At 45.3% G+C, this 12,110-nt stretch overlaps 1 protein-coding gene across 2 annotated transcripts in view; it reads left to right on the top strand.

Moving 5' to 3' along the window:
- Positions 1-3,566: 3,566 nt before the first annotated feature.
- The window catches only part of glra3 (glycine receptor, alpha 3), a 56,730-nt gene continuing 48,186 nt past the window's right edge, over positions 3,567-12,110 (top strand). For both annotated transcript variants that reach the window (XR_003778094.2, XM_029118182.2), the window contains exon 1: positions 3,567-3,992. Coding sequence is in view for 1 of the 2 variants with exons in the window: in XM_029118182.2 (XP_028974015.1) it covers positions 3,922-3,992 (71 nt within the window). In the remaining variant the exon portion in view is untranslated. The remainder of the gene's footprint in view (positions 3,993-12,110) is intronic.

The following is a 12,110-nucleotide window of genomic DNA, read 5'->3' as shown; positions in this document are numbered from 1 at the left end:
ATTTCACCTAATTGCACATTTAGTATTGCCATTTATACTGCATTTGCCTTCGTTACACATCTATGTCTTCCACTTATACATTAGTGGAATATACATATGCTTAATACCTGCAAATAGTTGTACATTTTCTACCCTCTATTTGCACTTCTGGTTAGAAGGTAACTGCATTTCATTGTACTGTACTTGTACTTGTTCAATGACAAAGTTTAATCTAATATATGTACAATCAGCTTGATCTTACACTCAAAACAAAACGTGAATTTAACGTTTTATTGATTGAAGAACAACTTTGAAAAGCTCAAATTTAGTCTCATCAAACCATTCGAGCATGGTTCCAGTCAAAGTTCCAATGGCTTTTGTTTGTTGTCCGTTGACAGCAGAGGCTTTCTTATGGCAGGTCTTCCAAATAACTCGCCGTGGAGTTGGCATCTAATCTTTTGGAGGCTTGGTGACCTCAAGATGTAACCAACTTTTTTCTAAGGAAGAAAAAAAATGACCTGGGTGTTCCTGAGGATCCACTGAGCATGACTGCGGTGGCAATTTGTAACCCAAACTGCTTCAGTCCCGACCGTCGGAAAATAAATTCAGGCGAAAAGACTGAATTGATCATAGGAGTGGCTGGCCAAAAATTCACGCGGAACAACAAACGACACAGTCTTGTAGCCTCGACTCAATCTATCATAAAATGTTTCTAGTTCACACTGTTGGTGTTTTGTGAAGGTTACTATTGTCAGAACTTCTCCCTCTGATCAAACACTGCAAACAGAGGGTCTGTTCGATGCAATCCTCAACTAATAACGAGTGTATCTTTACCGTTGAAAAATACAACAGGACTTTCACGTGATCAGTACACACTGAGCTGCTTATTAACAGGACTAGTGATTATTACAGGACATGTTTAATGGCATGACAAGGTGAATGTTTCCAAAGTAAGCTGACGCACAAAAGGTTTTGAAACAGTGAAACCGTATTGGTAAGAAGAGTAGAAGTGACTCTGGCTCACCAAAAACATAGTGATCTCAAAAAGTAACCCACCCTGTCTAAAAGTGACCTCCACGTGTCTCTGACACATCGCCACCAATCACATTCCCGATCAAAATCAGGTTCAGGTGTGCAGCAGGTTGTTTGTAGAGGGGGAAGCACCGCTCTCTTAGCTGCAATATACTAGGATCAGTTGTCTTTCTTGTTTTGTCTTCTAAACCGATTTTTGGTTTCTTTCTTTCCAGGGTTAGCCAGGACATTGCACTTAGAAGTACAACATTTTGTGATTTGACTGTAAAATGTCGAACCAGGGGACATTTAGAGTCCTGAAACTGTGTGACATATGCCAGTTAGTCAGCAGGCACTCCGGGGAAACACGGGCCGCGGTTAAAAGGAACACAGCAAACTGTGAGGGTCTATTGGACTAAAATCAACCTTCTCCCCAGAGAACAACTGGCCAGAGAGCAATGACAGTTTGTTTTAGGGCTTTTTGACGCTCAGAAAGTAAGCGCAGCCAGCCAGGGGAAGATATTGAGGTTAAATTGGGCCAGTGCCTGTAGGGGCTGAGCCCTGGAAGCAATGGTCCAGACATGAGCCAGTTGGGTGCAGAGCTCCCCTCCAATATGTTATTAGAACTCCACCTATGTCAATATTTGATTAAATGTAATTGATGGATAGTATGCAGTGTTCTTGGAAAGAAGTGCTTGAAAATATATAGTTCTCTATGTATTAGAACACTTAGCTGTGGATTATAGTGAAATGTTTTGGTGCCCAGGTTTTTAATTGTCATTAGTATTCTGTGTACGTTGATTTAAAAATGTTTAATAAATTAAATTCTATAACACAACAGTGTTGAGAAAGGGTCTGAACACTTTATGAAGGTTGTGTGTGTGTGTGTATTTATAGGAAATATGTTCTCTAACAGCTGAACTCTATTTCCAATGTGTCTTTTGACTGTGCACTCGGGTCTCTCTCTCACCTCCGCAGCTCCGTGCACACACACACTCCTCCCACACCTCCATGGAGAGGCTGCTCCTCCTGACACCTTCGACAACGTATTGCCAGCACCTCTAGACCCGGGCGGAGGTCATCTCGTCTAGAGAGCAGAAACACTACTACACTTCTATCGAACACCGTCCACCCAATCGCCTCGTCTGCGTCACTTGTTCATCTCGGCCTATCAGCTGCTGTCGTCGAGGTGCCGCCAACGTACACAGTGCACGCAGTTTAAATAGTACGATACGCCGAACCACGTACTCTCGCAACGTTTGAAATGCGCTACACGCGTAACTGGATGATAGCATCAGTACCTACTACTGTTCACATCGGACAATGCGACGGGCCCGATGATACCGCCCGCTTTGGAACGGCGAATATGGAACACTTCCTGCTCTATATATTACTCGCGAGAAATGCTCGTCTCCGGAACAGGGTGATCCTGGTGCTATAAGTGGGTTTGTGTGTGGCTTCAGTACGGTTCGCGCAGATGCGCCCACCTTCAGCCAGCTGTGCTGACGCTGCCCAAGGCATCACAGTGCCAGTCTCCGTCACTCATCCTGGCAACACGCACAGTAAAACCTGTCATCGTGTGTGTGTGTGTGTGTGTGTGTGTGTGTGTGTGTACAGACCCAACCTACATAATAGGAATAGTGATATTCTATATTTTATCCACGAATGGACATATTACTCATGGTAGGATGAAAAGCTTTGGTTGCTAGGGTCACGTTTCCGTGCTATATTCCTAATCTAAATAGTCCTATGCGAGACCCATGACTTTGAAATAGTTGGGCACTAATGGCTAGGCTCATGGTCAAACTATCAGGATAAAGAGACTAAAATTAATTGATCTAGTAACCAGGGCGTTAGTTAGAATGCATACAGTTTTAATTTATTAAATCAATGTCACAAATGGAATACAATGGTATAGGTGCGATTAGATGCGGTTGAACACAATAACTAGGCACAGACAAATAATCAAGGGGAGGCAGTCAGGTGCTGTATGGGTGGTATGCGAATTTCATTAATTAATTAATACAAAAAATATGATAAATGGCTCTTACACTCTTAGTGTTTGATTACCAGAGGCCTACTTATAGAGCTAATGTGCATCATTGAGAAATCCTTGACGATATCTGAAAGGAAGTTCATAAAAAATATAGTGTGTGTGTGTGTGTGTGTGTGTGTGTGTGTGTGTGTGTGTGTGTGTGTGTGTGTGTGTGTGTGTGTGTGTGTGTGTGTGTGTGTGTGTGTGTGTGTGTGTGTGTGTGTGTGTGTGTGTGAAATATTAAATAGTCTGTTTTGTATGGCTGCTGGAGTTTACATTAAATATAATTTGGATAGCCTAGCTTTTGTAACTTGTCAAGTGACATCTAATATGACAACAAATTGCATAACAGTTAAAGCATTACTAAACAGAGAGAGAGAGAGATTAGAAATGGTAGGATGCTCATGCAGATAATATATTCCACATCAGTGCTTGTCTAATTTAACGATATAACGTTGCTCTGCTGGAAAATGTATATGAGCGATTGGAGGAATGTGCTGTCAGTCAATAGGGCGGGCTCTCTGCCCCCGCTCTCCAAGACCGCTGTGATGTGTGCGAATGTGGCAAGAATCTCTCCCGCAGCGGCGCTCAGATTACCCGTGTTTGTACTTTAGAGTCGTGTTTCAAAGTTTACTATACCCTCTTGTCAGTGTCGTATATGGGTCTGTATGGACCGAACAGATTCAAATAGCGAAGTTGCATAGTATATTATGTGGAATTTCGCAACTGCTATGTGTTTGCATATACCGTGCGCCACGAGCCTGTCGTGTGTTGGATTGTGGCGACATCAATTGCTGCGCTGTCCGGGGTGCTGAAGGTCCGGACTCTTTCGCGAGTGCCGAACAGAGGCAGCCGAGGTGTTCCCGGGTATATGCCTTTACGAATCAAGTATTGAGATGACTTGGAAAAGGCTGCGTTGTGTAGCTGTATGGGGATTCTTCGCGTGGAAAATAGCTGTGTTGCTAAGGTAAGAGGTCGTACGGCGTCCAGAATGACGCGGCTTGATTTACTCGATAGAAGTTCCTGAACTGTTGGATTGTCAAGCATTTTGAGTTCTCCAAACATTTCGAGCGGCTTGCATTTAAGCAAGGCTATGCTACTCTTGAAACATCTGGAAACGTGGAATTGGATACGGAGTGCATTTAACATGCACGTGCCACTGATAATCAGCTATGCCTCTTATAGGCATATGCATGCGGTCTATTCTCGACAAAAATGTACTAGTAGACCTAATTACCGTGTTTGTGATTCTTCCGCTACGGTTTCTGGCTGTTGCCTTCAGGCAGAAACCGTAGCACTGTGATGCGCGCAATAAGTGAGTCCTTCAGTTTTCGTGATAACTGCTCGGTGTTTATTACATTTAGATCCTGTAAACTGTGTATTTCTCAAATTCTATTTTCCTCGGTGGAATTTGATCTGCTTGCACTCTAAACTGTTCTGATACCTACGAGTTATATATATATATAAATATATATTTAAAATATATATATATATATTTTATACTCAAGTAACAGGTGCCATTATAGAGAAATGGGGGGGGGGGGGGGGGGGGGGATTGCGACATCAAAGGGAATACTGCTAGAAATAACCAAACACATTGCACACTGGTATTGAATCCGAATGGCCAGGGTGATGTATACCTATTCAAATTAGTTTAACCTATAAACACCTTATGATTAACTGTCATAAACGATAACGATCTGTGTTCTGTTGGATGTGACCGCAGATTCTGAGGCAGCGTCTGTCTGTATTAGTGCATTCTGGTTCCAGTCTGCTCGCCATTCTAATTTGTTATGTAACATCGCAGGAGCGGTCTGTTGGATGTGGCCATATATATAGGGCTTAGCTGCATGACGGATAATTCTATTGTTTCACTACTTCCAAAACTATCTATCTCTCAAACACACACACACACACACACACAGTTCCACAGTGTGCCCAGAGGCCATGCTATTAAACATTCATAGATACAACCAAAGCCCTTTTCCATAACTGCTACAATTCAAGGACATACCCATGTGTCCAGGCTACCCAGAGAGCAGGTCACAGATGAACACCTGCTCCACTCTGCGTCCTCACATGTTTGCCAAAGCCGAGTGCAGCGTTCACACGCTACTTGATTCTGTTCATGTGTGAAAACTGTTCAACCGTCTGCCCCGCATGAAAAAGGTCACGTCGATTGACATTTTGTCGGACCAAACAGCTACAGAGCCAATAGTCCAGCCCACTCACGTCCACTAAAAGCACAACGTGTTGCAGCGTCTTAGTCACTGTAATTGGGGACGGACCGGCGCCCCCGAACTGACTACGGTCGCCGAAACTCGCCTACTACAATTCCCCCGCGAGCTCTCGTTTGCTGCTCGATTCCGTCTCCATCACAACAACTGGTCTGCGGTCCAAACCCACTCGCGCAGCACTTGTCTCTGCCGACCCTGTGAATCTCATTCAGAGTATCCGTTCACACCCTCTGACCTCCACTGGTCAGTGACTCATTACATTATTAATGGGAGATGTTTGTGTGTACCTAATGGCCCTCTGGTGACACCCACGCTAACATTCCTCTGAGTTGAATTACTCATATCAGGTCGGGGGGGGGAGGGTGTCCACTGTATGCACAAGAACGTCTTCATGGGCTTAATACTATAGATGTGTATTTTAACTGGGGAAAGAATCCAATTGAATGTGGCACGAACACGTCAAGATGCAATGTTTTCATCAGACTGGCAAACAAATCACCTATGCTCTCCATAGACACTCTTCAGGCTCGAGTATGGCGTCGGCTCTGACTGAAGACAGTCCGTGAGGCAACGCGGATATGAGAAATAACTGTTTGGAACTGATAATGCCGTCCTGTGTGTTAGACGTGTCCCGGTGTTGGCGAATCAACCAGAAATCAAGGCCATGGCTGCTTGATTCAGGCCAGCTAGTTCAGGCCTACAACAAAAGCTGAGAGTCGGCTGGGACTCCCCAGGAGACGTTTTGATGTTTTATTCGGGGGGGGGGGGGGTGGCAACATGGGAACACCGTAGTTGCGTGGCGCGACAGGACTGTGGAGTCGGTGATGAGATGACAGGTGAGGGAGCTGGGGGGATGCCCTTTCTAAAAGGACCGTTTGTGTTTACTGTTGTGCCACGGCTGGAGAGAGACGCGGCCGCTGCCAGGCCAGCACTCAGGTGAGTACTTTGTGTCTTAAGCTCTCGTTTACCGGTTTCCTGGAAACTCGGCGGTGAAGGGATGTTTCAGTAGCATCTCGCATATCCACTCCGCTGAAAGTTGCCCTCGTCGGCAGTGCTTAAACAGTTGTCTCTCTTTTCAAAGTTTAATGTCCTCCATTTGGGATGTTTTGCGTCTGGCTTCTGAATCCGTGTCATTGTCGGACCGCTTACGAAATAGCAGCTGGATGAAGAGACAAGCGTTTTGGGTGCTGGATTTTTAGAAAGCAGAACTTTTAATATTTAACAGCGGATGTAACGCCTGAACTTACTCGTGTTAGAGTTCCCCTGTGGACATTTAGGCATGTGGTCAAGCTTTTGAGGAGTGAATCTTTCCGTCTACACCAGCTTCTCATGAACGTCTCCTAGTTAGTCTTCTCCAATGCATGGTATGAAACAGTGTGCGAATATGTGCATATATTCAATTTCTGAAGGGATTGTGCAAAAGTTTCATATACGTTGACGTCGATCATCTTTCGTTTGGGGAGCCCGGGAAATCAATCTCGTGGTCCGGATGTAGAGGCAGTGAAAGTTTCTGATGGCTTCTGGCGGCTTCTGGTACGTGACCCAATGCCTGCCGTGTGGCCTAATATACAGAAGAGTGTGTATTTGAATATTTCCGTGGCCTTCCTCTGATGTCGCCCCGATCTAGAGGTCTCGGATGACAGAGAAGCTCGGTCCCGGTGATGAACCCAACCATCCACAACACCCTGTGAAACGCTGTGTGATTGACGGCGCTGCTGTTGCCATGCCAATCGGCGACGCACGGGGTTCTCGACGGTGCGCCTGCGGAACCGTCTGAAGGCTCGACGACCCGTGACCGACCCTGTCTTCCTTCTAAAGCGGAAGAGGCCCTGATGTGCACTTTCGTCAAGCGTTGGTGGACGGCGTTAGCGATACGGACAAAGGGACACTAGGCCTGTGGAAGGGGTGCCCTTGCCCCTCTGCCCGCAGTCCATGACCAGGTTTTTGCTGTCGTTGCGGGTCAGATTGTCGTTCTGGCGTCCTTTTCCAAGGAGACATAGCATTCTGTAGGCTGTCTCCACCCACCGCCCCCCCCCCCCAGGTCTTCAGGAACGGGGTTGCGGAGCTCGGGCCTCTACGGGCTGTCTCGGCTTCACCGGTGACCGCTCCTGCCTTTGCCGCGTCGTCGGCAAACCTGGTTATGTATGGTTGCGGTTGTGCGTCGCCGTGCGCCGGTCACACGCACTGGGACCACAGCGACGGCCCAAGCAGGTTCTTCATGGATGCCGAATGTCCCTTTAAAGACAGTTTGTCGTCGGGCACACAGTATTGAAATCCACACTAATTCAAATTTCACAAAGGTCTAATCCTTTGCCTAATCCCGATCGGTCCTAATAACTATGACAAAAAAAGTAGGAAGCACTGCAGCGTGTAGTCACACAGGTCTATGTGAACCTTGACAGATTCATGTTTACACGAACAATCTCTCCACTATAAACACGTCAAACGTGTATAGCAGCTTGGGTGGGTGTACCTAAGGAGGGGTTTGGGGAAAAACTAGTATACACAAACCACCATAGCAAGCAAGCAAGACTATTTATATAGCGCAGTTCAAGCATAGAAGCAATTCAATGTGCTTTGCAAAGAAAAAGAGAAATATAAAAATGCAATAGAATAAAAACAAATACTAGAATAAAAACAATAAACAACAATAAAACATCATGATAAAACATTGAATGAGAAAATAGAAATAGAATGAAAACTAAATAAAACCGTAACTGGTAGATTCCGTATTAGATTCTGTGAGGAAGCTATAAAAGCTGTATGGCTAAACTGTGTGGTTAAGTTTAAGTGCTCAGTCATAGGCATGTGAAAAGAGAAGTGTTTTTATCCTGGATTAAAAAATTTATACGTTTGGGGCACGTCCAAGATCTTCTGGTAGTTTATTCCAGTTGTGTGCAGCGTGACTGCTAGATGCAGATTTGTCATGTTTAGTCTGGACTCTGGGCTCTACTAGCTGACCTGAGTTCATGGATCTAAGAGCCCTGCTTGGTTAATACTCTTCAAACATATCAGAAATGTAGACACACACAGACTCACAGCCCAGGCTAGTGAGTCATTGAACTACATACAGACCAAAACACACTGTCCTAATCCTCCATCAGACAACCTGACCTGAATGTCACCAGACATCTTGAGTGAGTACCAGCTACGTATCTGTCTTGCCACATACACCCTTTCCTCCAATCCAATCCAACCAATTGGACTGATCGAAAGTCTCCATTCAGCAGGAAGGGGAAGATCCTCTCCCTACCGTCAGACTATGCTGAAACCGTGCAGCTACCAATCTATCCAATCAAAACTCTTCTGTCCTGGCACCCCAATGGTGGGACCAATGGTCAAGCCAGTCGAACATCTGAAACCCACCCTCCTCAAATAATACCTAGAATAACTTCAGCTGCCCGTTCCTTTGGGTTGGTTGTTAGTATTTGTCTTTTTCCCAGCGCTGACTTTTGCCAGTAAGTAATTAACCAGCGTGTTCCTACTGCTACTGAGTTTTGTGGTCCAACTCGCTTCTAAAAATGAATGCGATGACTGTGACCCTCTCTGGATAAGTGCATCTGCTAAACTTTAAACTGATAGTGTCAGACGTGCTGTTGTAACTTGCTGTTGTTGATTTGTTTAGAGGTTTCTAGTGTAGTGTCGAGCTCATCTCTCTCGGTCTTTCTGTCTCTTTCTATCTCTCTGTCGGTGTCTGTCTGAATATCTCCCTCACTCTCTCTTTCTCTCTCCTTTACTCTCTCCACTCTACCCAGCCTCAGCAGGCAGGGCATTATAGCGATCTCCCTTTTAGATGGATTTAAGAAGTATGTATTATCTATATAATCAGATCTGCTCGGTTGATGCAGATGGAAGGATCATAATATAAGCCCTTCCACTTAAATCTCTGCCATTGTTTAGTCTGGAGGACATTTCCCAACCGTACGGCAGGTTTTATTCAGCGTGTGGATTTGATTACTTAAGTCAAGTGGCCAGTTATTGAAAAAATAAACAGTTAATCAATTCACAGTCCTGCATACTTTCTATAAAGTTTAAATGTTTGCGTGTGGCTTGGAGTGTCTTCTCACTCAGTGTAATAGCAGCTCACAGGGTCATGGCCTGTAACTGAGGTTACAGGAGAGGTAGTCCGGAAAACTGGATATCTACCAATTGGCTATAACCATGAAAACCCACAAGGTATACTAATCTGAAGCATTTTTTAAATAAAATATGATCTGTTAATTTATATAAATACATTTTAAAAATCTCCTGTTTCCTTTTTTGTGGTATCCAACCATACCTTCAAGCCTGTCTCATCACAGCAACTCCATGTGGGCTCAGGAGAGTTGAAGATCATAGCATGCCTGCCTCCTCAGCATCCCCACCAAGCCGCTCTCTCGCTCATGTGGAAAATATCCAGGAATTCAGTCAGGTTAGCACGTGTGAGGACTCGCTGTCATCCTTGATTTTGCAGACGCCCATCCCTGCCTGAGGCAGCATAGATGAAACAAGGAAATCCCTGCTGACAATGCGACCCCACCCCTGGTGCTGCCTGGCCAGTAGGTATCACCGAACTCCCAGACACATCAGCCTGCGGCACAGTCAAGCCCTGAACCTAGACTGTAGTGGTTCTGGAGCACTATTAAGAAGCTTTTTTTTTTTTTTTAGGAGGCTTCAAGATGTGGCTGTGTGGGAAGTTCTGATAGCTGCCTGCTGCCTTAGAACTAACACCACTTGAATACAATCCAGCCAGGGTCCCAGTGGAATGACCCCACGGTGTTTGTGTTAACATGCTTTGCATGGGACTTGGATGTGAGCATCCTGGATTTGAGAGCGTCAACAACATCATAGATCCACAGCTGTGCATTTTCTAGTTTCTGTTTTGGTCAATTGGACCTTCTTCTCAACCGACGCTGTATTCCAACGCAGATTCTGAAATATTTGTATGGTACCTAATGTGAGAGACTAACAAAATACCCCCCCCCCCCCGCCCGCCCGCCAACACGATGTTAAGGCAGATGTGAAACCACATCTGTGCCTCCTTTCTCAACTTGCTCACTGGAGCGGAATGTTCCGGGGACGGGGCGGAGGGCATGAGACTGGCATCTACCCTACCCGCCAGGGCACTAACCGCTCGACACTAACTGCTAATTTCGAGGCTGCATTTGACATGGCACCTCGAGTGACCAGGGCCCTGCTGTAGTTTTTATGCTCCGGCACTATGGCCCTCCATTAAACTGTAACTACTTCCAGGGCAGCTTTGGGACAATTCCATTACGTCCATTATTTTTAATGTCCGTTTTTTATGTCTCCGTCAACTCAAAGTTTCTATGCTCCAGCAGCGGGCTCTTCCGCTGTAATCTGACTCGCGTGTCGCTTTGGGACATTTCCATCTCCATGTATGCGTTTTTCAATCTCTGTTTTGCCCTGCTCCAGGATATATCCATTATGTTTTACCATTGACTACATTAGTACACAGAGGCTGTGTGCTCGACGCCGCCGGGACTCTGTCTCTCAGTAATAACTCTCTTTGAGAGAGACTGACTCTGAGGTCTTTGCATCGCCGTCTTTTCAACAAAAAAAATGTCGGAGAGACTCGTTCCGCTCCTTTCTACACCCTCTATCACAGGGTTGTATTGTAACCGGCAGATTAAGGGGGTGTTGGCTGGGGGTGGGGGGGTGTTGCATTATTGATAACGTTTGTTAGATGCGTCGCCCTGACGCTCTTTTATTTATTTTTCTCCTCCGGCTTTATCAAGCTCTTTTTCTCTCTTCTGTCTTTTGCTCTCTCTTCTCTTACTTTGTGTCTTTGCTCTCTCCCTCTTTTCTTTCTCTTACATTCCTCTGTCTTTTTATGCCGGGTGAATATTTTCTTCAGACGCCTCTGGAATTCAGAGAGAAAACAGAAGCAGCAATGGCCTTAAGCTGCTTGCATAATTTTTTTTTAAGTCCTCAGAGCTGTACACGTTCTAGCGAAGACACACTGAGGCCTGATTACACTGTGTGGCGACTAAGCTAACATACGGATGGTGAGAAGTTTCTCAGGAAGCTTGTCACCATCCATGGCATAGATTCTACGACTCTCTGAAACTCTACTGGAGGGATGAGACACCATTCTTCCTAAAGATATTCCTTCATTTGGTGTTTTGGTGATGGCGATGGAGAGCAATGGAGAGCGATGGAGAGCGCTGTCTAACAAGTCGGTCCGAAATCTCCCGTAGGTGTTCATTTGGGTTGAGATCCGGTGACCGTGGAGGCCATAATGTACGACTCACCCAAACCGTGCCAGGAAAATGCCCCCCACAGCATAAGAGACCCCTTCACTCCGGACCCCCCCTCAAGCATCTGTTTTCTTGGTGTTCGCCCACTCTTTGAGAATATGGTAAAGGACGAATCATCTGACTGTATCACGTTTTTCCACATCTCTGTAGAACTATGGTTTTCGCACCACTGAACTGGAAGGGCAGATATAACTTTAGTCACTGTTCCTATTGAAACACCAGCCAGTTGAGCAGTCTTTGTGAATGAAGCTCCTGCCATCCGAAGCCCCTGTCAAAGTTGCATGTTTCCTCTTGCCATCTTGATCCAACATCCAGGTCAACTGGCCTTGCTCAGCATTTTGAGACATTCAACAGAGCATGATAGGTTGTTAATGGCTTATTTGTATCATGCAGTACGCATGGATGGGATGCGTTTACATTAGTTATTTTTCCCCACTCATTTATTCAGGTTTTTACTTAAATTTGTCACCTGTCTGTACCGGTATATTATGAGAATTATAATATACCGGTATTTTACAATGTAAAAGCTGAGCGTTTTCCTCTGAAACATGATGTTCTTCACTCATGCAACCAGGTTATTGTGAGTTT

Source organism: Esox lucius, chromosome 25 (genome assembly GCF_011004845.1).
Source record: "Esox lucius isolate fEsoLuc1 chromosome 25, fEsoLuc1.pri, whole genome shotgun sequence".
Lineage (NCBI taxonomy): Eukaryota > Metazoa > Chordata > Actinopteri > Esociformes > Esocidae > Esox > Esox lucius.
This window is presented reverse-complemented; position numbering and strand designations above follow the sequence as displayed.